The sequence below is a fragment of the Panthera uncia genome (assembly GCF_023721935.1).
Source record: "Panthera uncia isolate 11264 chromosome D3 unlocalized genomic scaffold, Puncia_PCG_1.0 HiC_scaffold_8, whole genome shotgun sequence".
NCBI classification, from domain to species: Eukaryota; Metazoa; Chordata; class Mammalia; order Carnivora; family Felidae; genus Panthera; species Panthera uncia.
Window position 1 is genome coordinate 52,418,361 of NW_026057586.1, and position 13,358 is coordinate 52,431,718.

Below are 13,358 nucleotides of genomic sequence, written 5' to 3' on the forward strand. Positions count from 1 at the left end.
GTCCTCAGTTTTTTTTCAGCATTTTTAAACTCAGTATTTGTTGTTGTTGTTTTACCTTTTCTTTTATGATTCTACAATTGGTTTAGCATTATGGTATAGGGTATTCCTGTATATATGCCACATTAGCAATTTATGTTAAAGCTATCCTGCTCTCACAGCATTGTCACATACTCAGCTGATTTGTATTGGACCATTTTCCTTCAAAATTTTTTTGAAGCCTGTTTATGGAACTATCCAAGCAAATCATATTAAAAGTCAATGTAAATGTTATTTGTTTATTACAATTAAGTGTATCTAACCTATTGTATTTATATTCACTCTCCTAGCCATCTGATTCTGTTCACATTACAAATGATGATGAAAGATTTCTACATCATCTTATCTTAGAGGAGAAAGAAAAAGATAGCTTTACTGCTGTGGTTATCACAGGAGTACAACCAGAACACATACAGTACTTGAAAAATTATTTTCTTCTTTGGACAAGACAGTTAGCGTAAGTAATTATTTGAGGACATGTTACTACTTTTTAAAGACAAAATATTACAGATACATCAAAAACCTCTTTGCTGTGTGTTTTGTGCCTCATTTCCTTCCCTTCAGTACAGTAACCAGTGCTCTGATCTTGGCATTAAAATACTTCTCTATTCTGTAAATAAATATTGATGACTTGCAGTATGTTGGTCGTTATTTGAAGGACAGGCTTTTGAGACCTGTCATAAAATTTAAAATAAACTTAGGAACTTATATCAAATTCAGCACCATCACTTTCATATTCCCCTTTTGTGGTTCTTCTCTGTAGCACCTATCATAATCTTCCGTACCATGTATTTTTTTTTTAATTTTTTGTCTGCCTTCCCCTATTGGAATCTTTTTTATGTACTACTATATCCCTAGTGTTTCCTGTTAAGTAATAGATGCTCAATAAATGTTTATCGAATGCATGAAGTCTGTTAAAATAAAAATATGCAAATTGGCCTATATGATCTAATAATACTGAAAATAAATTGTTGTATATCTATTCCAGGACAACTTTTAGGGAGTGTGACATATTCCATTAGACTAAATCATCAGAATGTTTAATGGTTCTTAGTTTTTTCTCTGTAAACATAGTAAGGACCATTTATTTCCATAATTTGCATTAGTCTGAATTACTGAGTATGGCAAAAATGGGTACAACTGCACAAAATTTACATTTTTTAAAAAACATTTTTTGTATTTACCCAAAAGACTAACTAATGTACTTAATTTGAGATTTTTTTTTTTATTTTGTAGAGAAATGTATACTAACAGTTTAAAAATTTTTTATGGGAAAATAATTTTATTTTAGAAGTATCTTTTCTTCTTGCTGCGTATTGATGTTTATTGACTCTGTAACCTAAGAATTTTAAATAGGACTTTGGAATTTTTATTCTCGAAGTACACATCTCATTAGCTATTTTGTAATGATTTCTTTTAACCAAAGGAGCTCAGTGTACATAACACAGAATATAATCTTGCTGTAGCAAAGAATAATCTATTACTTCAACCATTCTTTGAAATTCTTTTAAGCTATTTATAGCACTTTCTTAATGTATTCTTGTAAACTAACTGTTGATTACGGTAACACTTTTGATATGCATGAGGAAAGACCTAAAGATTTTCAGTGATTTCCTTTTATTTCAGTATTTTAAAGATTAGCTAGGATAATTTTTTACAAATAAAATTCACATGAAGGAATATTGCAAATACTTGTTTGAAGAGTAAATAATAACATAGTATGGTTTAGCCCTAAATAATCTTACCAAAAAACTTTTAAAACTTAAAAACAAAGTAGCAGCGAGTTGTGAATTGGTTTTTAAAGGGATTATGTTGAATTTATTAGTTTTGCTTTAGGAATGTTAGGGGAAGAATGTCTCAATGCTGTAAGAGAGGAGAGACGAGAGTTATAGAATAACATTCTCATATTCAGATAGTTTAAAAATATCCAATCCTATGTACTCCCTGATTATTTAAGTCTCTTTTAGAACATTCCTGACAAGTAGAATTATAGTCTCTTGCCTTCTAGTTCTCATACTATACTTCTTAGAAGTGTAATTTATGTGGGCTTTTGATGTTGGAAGGGCCAGGATTGTAGTCCACCTCTCTCCAACTCTAGTTTTGTAACCTTAAATTGTGTGAACTCCTTGCACCCCAATTTCTATATCCATAAAATGAGTTCGTAATACCTGCATTTCAAATTGTTTATACCGTTAAATGGTATACTGTATTTAAGAATGCTTAGTATAGTGCTTGGCTGGTACCTACCAAATAGATACTGCCAAATAGTGGTCATAAAAATTATTTTTGTAGGTTATTATGTGAACTGTAATTTTATGAATTAAATTGAATTAAAAGTATAAAGTTACTTTTCTACATTTTAGGCATATTTATCATTACTATATTCATGGCCCAAAAGGCAATGAAAAACGTACATCAAAAGAAGTTGGACCTTTCAACAACATTGATATTGAAGTAAGATAAAATTCTTTTTTAAAATATTACAAGTTATTAGGTATCTGTTCCAGTTCCAAATGACTTTGGATAAGAAAAATCAGTCAATAGACAACCCTTCTTTCTTTGTCTTTTACCAAAGTATTTTGGCAATTTAATATTTAAATAGAGAGATCATTATTAGATCTATGTAGTTTTTGAACCTTTATTTACTATAGTATTTGCTTTCTTTTTCTCCTGTCTTCTTTAGAGATGTGAGTTGTTGCTGAACATCAGATATCAAAGTGGGGAGGAAAAGGGATATAAAGTTTCTCTTTGTTCATAAAAGTCTTATGATGGTGAAGTAAGATTTAGAAGTATAGAACATGAATATTGGGTTCTCCATATCCTTGCCCACATCTTGGAAAGAATTTCACATGCATCGTTGTCTCACTTCCTACCTCTAGCAAGAAGCCTTAAATGTACTCCTGAGTTAATTGTTCTTTAGCTCTGCTTTGCTTATGTTCTATTTTTTTAAGTAGCATATTGTGTTCCTTATTGGGATGCTACTTATGGTTATTTAACCCATATATAAATATATTTAATTAAGCTATATGATTACTTGTTTAAATACAAGTTTTTACCTATTCTGTTGTTAGATCATAGTTGAGAGCAAAAGTGAAGTCACCATAGAATTTAATTATTTTTGTTTTATTTTTATTTTAGATTTCTATGTTTGAAAAGGGGAAGGCACCTAAGATTGTCAACCTAAGGGAAATAGAAGATGACATGCAGACGTTGTATATAAACACAGCAGCTGATAGTTTTGAGTTCAAGGCTCATGTTGAAGGAGATGGTGTAGTGGAAGGGATTATTCGATACCACCCTTTCTTATATGATAGAGAAACTTACCCTGATGATCCATGCTTTCCATCAAGTATGTTAATCTGTTATCTTAGTTACAAAATGTGAAGTTGTGATTTAGAATTTTTTAATGATTATTATTAGTTGGGCTCTTAGGGCTAGATAAATTTTAAAACTTGTTTTCTTAAGCATGTCTTAAATTCTTAGGTATTTATAATTTTTATAATTCTTGATTTATGTGTGTATTCACTTCCAGATGAGTAAAGCACTGGCTTTAAAGAATATTACATATTCTTTTCTCATGAATTGCTTACTGAACTTTTAGCTATGTACTGCATATTAATCCTTTATATATTGTTTTCTCATTATCTTTGTAGGTATTTATAAATAAGTTTTAAGCTTTTCATAGTCATGTCAGTTTTTTTTTTTTTTTAATGCTTTCTGATTTTGTCTTGCTTTGGAAAGCCTTCTTATATTTCCAGATTATAAAAATGTCCTGTAGTTCTCTTTAAAAGCTATTTTATGTTTAGATCTTTAATGCATGTATAATCTCCTTTTTTTGTACTACAATGAGGTAGGGCTTTGCCTTAATATTTTCCATGTGAGTATTTGGTTTTGTACCACCAGTTACTTAATGTTACTGTTTTTTAAATAGTTTGAAATATTTTATAATACTGAGTTCCAATAAGTACACACATTTGAATTCTTTAAGTTACTGATCTATTTTATATTTGTATACATGAGTAATGATACTTTTATAGCTTCGTATTGTATGTTGATACTTGCAGATCAGGACACTTAACATTCTTTTTTGAGAAAATTCTTAATCTTTTGCTCTTTTGGGTAACCTTTGGAATCACTTTGTACATTCACTTAAAAAAAATCCTGGTGGGGGGGGCGCCTGGGTGGCGCAGTCGGTTAAGCGTCCGACTTCAGCCAGGTCACGATCTTGCGGTCCGTGAGTTCGAGCCCCGCGTCAGGCTCTGGGCTGATGGCTCGGAGCCTGGAGCCTGTTTCCGATTCTGTGTCTCCCTCTCTCTCTGCCTCTCCCCCGTTCATGCTCTGTCTCTCTCTGTCCCAAAAATAAAAAAAACAAAAAACAAAAAACGTTGAAAAAAAAAAAATCCTGGTGGAGTACTGAGATTGCATTGAATACATAGAGTAACAATATTAAACTTTCTCATTCAGAATACTTGTTAGTCTTGTGAGTTCTGGAACCAGATTTCCTAATGTAAGTCCCATCTTTGACACTTTATGTTGTGTAAACTTTGACAAACTACTCCTTATCTGTTTCTTTATCTGTGAAATGGGAGGTAATCTCTTTCCTTGTAGAGGTGTTGTGAATTTTAGATAAGAAGCTGGTGCAAATCCTTAGAATAGTGTCCAACATTATTAGTAAGTGTGGCTCTACCTTCCACAATGTAGCTGACCCCTTTTTAATTTGCCAACCTTTTGTCATTTTTGTATGCTGTAGACAAAAAGATAAAGTTCTTCAAGTGGTATCTTAAAATAAGAATCAATAAGTTGTGTGGTCCAGAGGGATTCTCCAAGAGCAAAGTGATTGGGTTTGATTGAAAGGAACTTCTTTGTTGAGTGTTTTTTGGGGGAAGAAGAGTTTATTTTGTGTAGGTGCCTGAATGCCAAAATAACTAAGGTGTTACTCTATCAGGACCATAGTGTTTGATCCTAATTTGTTTGGATATATGAAAATGTATTGCTCAGAAGCATAAAAGTGTTATAGACAATTGTGCTAATAATGCTTCTGATGCTTTGTGATATGTTATAATTGTAGCTGTATCACCTGAATTTGATCTTTGAAAATTTAATAGGTTATTTAAAGTAAAATTAAGTTTAGTGTTATTGATTAATTTGTTCAAACTAGGCACAGTTGCTGCTACTAGATACTGTAGATTTCTCAGATGATTTTTATGTGAACCTACTGGTTCTGACAGAATTGTGAAACTTGTATTTGAGGTACAGTATTCAAGCTTCTGTATTTGTAGGGAAGAGCGATTCTGCTATAGGGCATAGTCTCTTTGCATGTGTGACTCTTCTACACTGTAAATAGATTTTAAAGATTGCAGGCTTAGCAGCTCGTGTAGTACTCCTAACACAGATTGATAAGTAATGTAAGTAATTATATATTAATATAAATTAGAACACCATTGATAATGGGGAACAACTTCAGAAATCTGCCTTTCTGAGGGCAAACTAAAGTTGTCATTAAGTTTTACAGAAAACAGTGTGAGAGACCTAATGAGTTTTTGTCATAGTTTCTCTGAAGCAACTTTAATATTTCACTTAAAGAAGTGGTATAAATTGCATAAACTCTATAGCAATAAGCATTTTGCTCTACTCATGCATTTGCTTTAGAATTAAAAGATGAAGATGATGATGATGATTGTTTTATACTTGAGAAAGCAGCAAGAGGGAAAAGGCCTATTTTTGAATGTTTTTGGAATGGACGGCTAATACCATATACATCTGTTGAAGAGTAAGTTTTGATTTTTGCTGAAATTACATTTATTTATAAACCTTATCTTTTACTAACTGATGTTTTATTCTGTTCAAGTTTTGACTGGTGTACTCCTCCGAAGAAGAGAGGGCTTGCGCCGATTGAATGTTACAATAGAATATCTGGTGCATTATTCACTAATGACAAATTCCAGGTCAGCACAAATAAACTGACTTTTATGGATCTTGAGCTAAAATTGAAAGACAAGAACACCCTTTTCACAAGGATTTTAAATGGACAGGTATGATTTTAAATATAAATTTTGAATATTTGCCTGTGTTCTGTTTTAAGTACAAGAAAAATCACAAGTAGTATAGACTTGTACTGATAATTTTTATGCTTTTTATTTTATTAAATCAAAAGAATATAAATTCTTGAGCATTTATGTGTTTACATTACTCAAAAATTTCAAACTGATTAGGCTGTGTTTGGATGAAAATTTTACAGATATTTAGATCTTAATATTAAGACCTATGACAGTGAATAGAAGCTACAGAAGCATGTCCATTTGATGAGAGCAAATAAAATAATATTTTATACTGTAAGGGCTATACATTGAAGTGCAGTATAAAAATTTGGTAGGCTTAACTTTCTTCAGTGATAAGATTGGTTTTCCAGTTGTAAGTTAATAAATTTAAGGTGAAATCATTTTTTATTTTGTTCCATTTTCATTTGGAAATGGTATATTATACAGTAAGATATGTAGGAAGAAATGAACTTCATGTGTCATTGTCTGTGAAAGCATGTACTGTGGAGGTTTTTTTTCCCTACTAATTCTCTTAAAGACAGGCATTAAACAGCTTATGCTTGAGTGTAAATCTTTCTATACTATCTTCCAACAGGATGAAGAATGGTAAACAATAACACATTTTCTTATTATTAGAAAACACTTAATTTTCTATACGTGTTTTAACTTTTTTTGAATGGGTACTATATATATACATTACATATACATATACATACGTATATATATGTATATATAATATGTAAAAGGAAAAATGTGTTCAGTATAGCAGTGTTTCTCAACCCTTTTTTCATTATCCTCCTCATAAGGAGCTTTTTAGACCTTTTTTTCCCCTGATCACTCCCCCAATTATATTTTAATACCATAGATACGCTGTAGGTATGTTTACTGTGTGTGTGTATATATGTATGTGTGTGTGTGTGTGTATGTGTGTATGTATATATGTATGTATGTATATGCATGCTTGATAAATGGAGAGAAATTTTTATCACCTTTCTCTTTCTGCTAGGCAGCCAGTATTCATCATTTTTGGTGTACTCTTAAATTCATACCAGAGAAGGAAAGCTTTTTGTTGTTGGTAGTGACCATTGAGACCTTGGTTCCAAAGATGATAGCAAAGACTTTTTTTCTTTAGTAATGCTTTTGTTAGAAATCTAAATTTGTATGGGAGAAAGTTCCAGCAGAATATTTTAATTTTCTATTAGGTTTTCTGAGGGTGGGGTATGTGGAAGAAAAAAAGGAATGAATGACAAGCATCTATGGTTATATTTGTTTACTAGTAGCTATATTTCATAGAGCATTAAAAATTGTTTTTTACAGGAACAGCGAATGAAAATTGATAGAGAATTTGCTTTATGGCTGAAGGACTGTCATGAGAAGTATGACAAACAAATAAAATTTACATCTTTTAAAGGAATAATTACACGTCCCGATCTTCCTTCTAAAAAGCAGGGCCCCTGGGCGACATACTCAGCAATAGAATGGGATGGAAAAATATATAAAGCAGGGCAGCTGGTAGGTTTAACTTATTTCTGGATTCGGTTTTGAATAGAATTTGAAACTAAATGAGATGTATTAGAATTTAACAACAAAATAGTGCATGTATTGGCTCCTCAGGAGCCAGGAAAGAATGAAAATATCAAACTGATTTTAATGGCATAATTTAATGTGGCATTTATTAAAAACCTGTTTCCCAAAGGCTCTATTAGTAAGCTTTTTATTTTTTTTTTCTTGCACTAAACTTTACTCAAATGGAGAGTCTTAAATTTTTTTAATGTGATGTAATGAGGTTTTTGCTTTGTTTTTGTTTTTTTTTTTTTTTACTAAATTTTCGTTACCTGTTTGCTGCTTGTAAGTTACTCTGCTTGTTGATTACATTATAGAGAATGAAGAGATCTAGGAGAGAGATCTTTTGTCCTTAGGGACATTATAGTCTAAACTTGGTAATAACCTAAACATAAATAATAATAGATAAGAGAACAAGTGCTTGAAAGGAGAGAATGAATACTGCTTTGGCAGTTTGGAAGGAGAGGAGAGCATTTTCTGACTATGAATGGGCCTGGGAGAAGAGCATATCATGACATTCTTTGGGCAAGAAGTGGCATTTGTATGAATCCTGAAAGAGGTAGAGAGTTGGGTGTTTATGCAGATACTACAAAGGTTGAAGGTGTCCATTCACTCTGTAGTGGGAAAGGAGTCATCGTGTATTTAAAGCCTGGGAATTGTATGTGATCATCTAGAGAGGTGTAATGTGTGAAGTTAGAGCCTGGCTTTTCCAACACATAGGGGGGTTAGGATGAAAAGGATGCACTGGCAAAGGAAAATGAAAGGGATAAAGATAGAAGGAAACCCTGAAGTCAAGCAGTGAGTTACAAGGAGGAAGTGAACACTTTTGTCAAGTTCTGTGTGGTAGTTGAATAAGGTGCTTTCTCAGAGACCATAATCTGAACGCAGACAACAATACAGGTAAGTGCAGTGAAACAGCAAGTAGTAAAGTTGGGTTGTCCTGCAGCATGTTGTGTGTGAAAGGAAATAGTTTAGAAATGAGGCCGAAAAAGTAGGTTGTGTATAAACTCTTGTGGTCCCTGTCAAGAGTTTCTGAATTGAACTAATGAAAATTATCTTTAGATTTTTAAAGCCACATAAGGAAAAGAAGTACCCATAGGCAAGCTTTGAGCCAGTTTATTTGAAAGGAATAAGTTGTCAGAGTTATTCACTGTTCATAGTCACTGTTCATAGTCTGAAAGCAAGATTTTGTGGGGAAAAAAAGGGTTTGAGGTATTTTGGCTTCATAATTGACTTTGGAGGAATTCTAGACCTTTTAGACATATGCATAGCAATGACATTTTTGTATGAAGAAGCCACTGTGTCTTTACAAAGGTATGTTAAGAATAAGTGGGAAACTTATATAAGCAAATATAAATAAATGCAACTTTATTAGAATGTTTTTTTTCAGTAATTTTTCGATACTGAATTTTCCCCTTCAGTGAAATAGTTCTATGATTATGAATATTAAGCCTGTTTTAGTAAATACTAAAAGCCTTTTTCTAAAAACTATTAGGTCAAGACAATCAAGACACTTCCTCTCTTTTATGGAAGCATAGTAAAATTTTTTCTTTATGGTGATCATGATGGAGAAGTATATGCCACAGGAGGAGAGGTTCAGATTGCAATGGTAAGATAGCAAGTAATAAAACATTTTTATTGGAAGTCTCTTGGTACTGCTTATTTTTGTTTAATGCTGAAACAAAGATACAGTATTTTATATTTTGCTTGCATTTGGTTTTTCTTTTGGATACATTAGTGTTAGCATGAATTTTTGTGTTTCTTATTTGGTGTTTTCAATAATCTGTAGAGCTTAACATCTGCCCAATGTTTAACAAACATACGTATGTTATTTCTAGTTGTCAGAATAATTTTGTAAAGTGCAAATTTTGTCCAAGGCCCACAAACTAGTAAAAAATTGGAGCCAGAATTCTTTCTCCAGGATGAATAACTCTAAAATGAGAGTGGGCTTTATCCTTATATTCTTGATAATATTTAAATGGTATTTAATTATGTCTAAGGAGGTTACATGAAAAATAGAAGAACCATTGTGGTATAATGTAATAATGGTTATTATGACTTACATATTTAATTGGAGTAAAATGTTTCTTTGGAAGAAACAAATGTTTTCATTGTAGCCAAATTTGAATATTTTTTTTGAAATGTTGATATAAATTATTCAGGAACCTCAAGCACTGTATGATGAAGTAAAAACTGTGCCAATTGCAAAGCTCGATAGGACAGTTGCTGAGAAAGCTGTGAAAAAATATGTAGAAGATGAAATGGCAAGGTAATTCACATTTCAAATTGCAGGATAAGAGTAACAAAATAAAAAATGAATCATAGCGTTTTTAACTATTCTTGAGTGTGTTGTTAATGGACACATAATAGGACATTTGTAGTCTTAGATTTACATATTGTGATGAACTTGCTGTTAAAAAAAATTGAGAGCTTTGTAAAATAGAATCCTGCATTTTGTAGAAAAAGTAAATTTTATGTATCTAAAGTGTCACTGTTATAGGCACTATGACTCAAATATGTTAGAAAACAACTTGGTTTGACCTACCACTAGAAGAAAGTCGTAGTAACTGTTGGGAGGTAAAGATCAGTACCAAAGAAGTAAAGGAAAGTAGAAAAACAAAACTGTTTGTAGCTCTTGCTTGGCTAATGATGCAGTCATTTTGATTCTTACTGAATTTCACTAATAATTCTCTTCTTATAGTTTATTGTATTTCCCAAAGGTAACTTGTACTGTAAAAGAGCAGAGGAACCCCCTCCCCCCAATTGATAATTCTTGGCTCTTAATACCAAGAGATTTTGTATTACTGTTTCAGTAACCACAGTAATGGTTAGGGAAATTTTTTTAGATTATTAATCATATAGAATTTTAGCATTAGCCTTTCAAAATACTATATCAAAAATAAATATTACAGTTTCTGGTGACTTGTATTTATCTTATTAAGACCATAGTTAACATAGTTCATGAAACATTAATATGCTGGTTTCATAATAGGCTCCCTGATAGATTATCAGTAACTTGGCCTGAAGGAGATGAATTATTGCCAAATGAGATTAGGCCTGCTGGAACCCCCATTGGTATGTTTTTTTTTTTTTTTCCCTTAATACTGAAAATATGCTTTTTGTGTGTCTTACATAGTTAATATGTAAAAGACCATGATGAATTAAAACACTATGTCAAGACCTAGCAGACTTATCACATTTTTTTTTAATATATGAAACTTATTGTCAAATTGATTTCCATGCAACACCCAGTGCTCATCCCAAAAGATGCCCTCTTCAATACCCATCACCCACCCTCCCACCCCCTATCAACCCTCAGATTGTTCTCAGTTTTTAAGAGTCTCTTATGCTTTGGCTCTCTCCCACTCTAACCTGTTTTTTTTTCCCCCTTCCTGTCCCCCATGGTCTTCTGTTAAGTTTCTCAGGATCCACATAAGAGTGAAAACATATGGTATCTGTCTTTCTCTGTATGACTTACTTCACTTAGCATAACACTCTCCAGTTCCATCCACGTTGCTACAAAGGGCCATATTTCATTCTTTCTCATTGCCATGTAGTACTCCATTGTGTATATAAACCATAATTTCTTTATTCATCATTTGATGGACCTCATCACATTTTTTGAGTGTAACTAAGACATTCTTATTTTAAATTTTGGACTGGTAGGTGCATTAAGAATTGAAATACTGAATAAAAAGGGGGAAGCAATGCAGAAGCTTCCAGGAACAAGTCATGGAGGGTCAAAGAAACTCCTGGTTGAGCTCAAAGTTATATTGCATTGTAAGTATGCAAACTAATTTGGATCTTTTTTAATATTTGTTCTTAAATGTGTAATGCAGGTTTTAATATCTACATATAATTATCGATGATCTAACAATCTGAGAGACACAGTAGATTTGATTAAAGTTAGGAATTCCAAGTGTGTTATGACTAATTTTTTAATCGGTATTTTTCCAAGGGTTTTTTTTTTTTTTAGTTTATTTACTTATTTTGAGAGAGAGAGAGAGAGCGAGCACGAACAGGGGAGGGGCAGAGGGAGAATCCCAAGCAGGCTCTGCGCTCTCAGTGTGGAGCCCAGTGCAGGGCTCAAACTCACGAACTGCAAGATCATGACCTGAGCCAAAACCAAGAATCCAGTGCTTAGCCGACCGAGCCACCCAGCACCCAGGCACCCTGTTTTTTTTAAACCCTTTATTCTGAATTTTCCCAAGAAGGTGACTGTGGGCTAAAATAAGATATGGTGTATATATGTGTAGGAATTTGTACTAGATAGGAATTCAGATTAGCTAATCCATAAAATCTGTTGTAAATCAAAAAACTATGGCTCTGAACCTGTGAGCTAGAAGTACTTGGCTTAGATTATAGGCCTGTTGACTGGAGAAGAAATGAGTATTCTTGCTCATTTTATATTTCCCTAATTTGAATCATCTTGTTTGTTTCTTGTCTGTTGCTTTTTCTTGATGGCCTTTTAAAAGTATTTTCACTTACGTTTAAGGATCTGTTCTGTCCCTACATACTGTGTGTCTCATCCATGGATTTTGAAGATGCCGTATTTGATTTGATATATGTTTATTTCCAACAATTTAAAAACTAGTCAGTGATCCTATATACTTTATGTAAATGTCTTCTTAGGTCTCTTGGCATTCAACAGTTTGACTAACTTATTTTCCTGAAATACTCTCATTTTTGGCCTTTGTGACACCCGATACCTTATTTCTCCAACCCCCCCCCCCCCCCCCCACCATTTATTAGGTATTCCAGATGGGGTTCACTGACTAGAATCAAAGTGTCAGGATTTCGTTCCTTCTGGAGGCTTTAGGGCAGCCTTGCCTTTTCCATCTTGTAGAATCTGCCCACATTCTGTGGCTTGTGGCTCGTGGCTCATTCCTCCATCTTCAGAGTCAGCAGTGTAGCGTCCTTCAGTCTTGCTGTGACTCGGACTCTCCTGCCTGCCCCCCCTCCTATAGTTTTTCCAACCAAAAACATTTTTTATTATGTTAAAATATATATAACATAAGTTTATCATGTTAACCATTTAAAAACATACAGTTCAGTGGCATTGAATACATTTATATTGTTGTACAACCATTACCACTGTCCATCTCCAGAACTTTTTTTCAACCCAGACTGAAACTTTGTAGTAATAACTTCCCATCACTCCCTTCCCACATCTCCTGGTAACCATTGTTCTACCTTGTGTCTCTGTGAATATGACTATTTTAGGTATCTCAGTAAGTGGAATCAAGTAAGTGAAATCATATTCTATTGTATGCTTGTGTACCACATTTAGTTTATCCATTCATTCATCAATGGACACTTAGGTTGCTGTCATGTATTAGCTATTATGAATAATGTCGCTGTGAACATTGGTATGCATATATCTGTTTATGTCCCCGATTTCAATTCTCTTGCATATACCCAGATGTGGAATTGCTAGATCATATGCTAATTCTAATGTATAACTTTTTGAGGAACTTTTTGTCAGACTGTTCTTCACAGTGGCTGCACCATTTTACATTCCACATCCTTGCTAACACATGTCATTTTCTGCCCCTCCCCACCCCACCCGTTTGTTTGATATTGAGCATCTCTTTGTGTGCTTATTGAGCATCTCTATCTTTTTTGGAGAAGAGTCTATTCAGGTCCTTTCTCATTTTTAAATTCTGTTGTTTTTGAGTTGTAGGAGTTTTTATATTTGAATAATCCTTATCAGATACTGTA

At 33.0% G+C, this 13,358-nt stretch overlaps 1 protein-coding gene across 6 annotated transcripts in view; it reads left to right on the top strand.

The window, feature by feature from the left end:
- The window catches only part of SMCHD1 (structural maintenance of chromosomes flexible hinge domain containing 1), a 168,288-nt gene that overhangs the window by 34,132 nt on the left and 120,798 nt on the right, over positions 1–13,358 (top strand). For all 6 annotated transcript variants that reach the window (XR_007455432.1, XM_049620377.1, XM_049620378.1 and 3 more), the window contains 10 exons: positions 327–493; positions 2,400–2,490; positions 3,175–3,385; positions 5,686–5,806; positions 5,885–6,068; positions 7,392–7,586; positions 9,133–9,246; positions 9,800–9,906; positions 10,630–10,712; positions 11,304–11,417. Coding sequence is in view for 5 of the 6 variants with exons in the window: in XM_049620377.1 (XP_049476334.1) it covers positions 327–493; positions 2,400–2,490; positions 3,175–3,385; positions 5,686–5,806; positions 5,885–6,068; positions 7,392–7,586; positions 9,133–9,246; positions 9,800–9,906; positions 10,630–10,712; positions 11,304–11,417 (1,387 nt within the window). In the remaining variant the exon portion in view is untranslated. The remainder of the gene's footprint in view (positions 1–326; positions 494–2,399; positions 2,491–3,174; positions 3,386–5,685; positions 5,807–5,884; positions 6,069–7,391; positions 7,587–9,132; positions 9,247–9,799; positions 9,907–10,629; positions 10,713–11,303; positions 11,418–13,358) is intronic.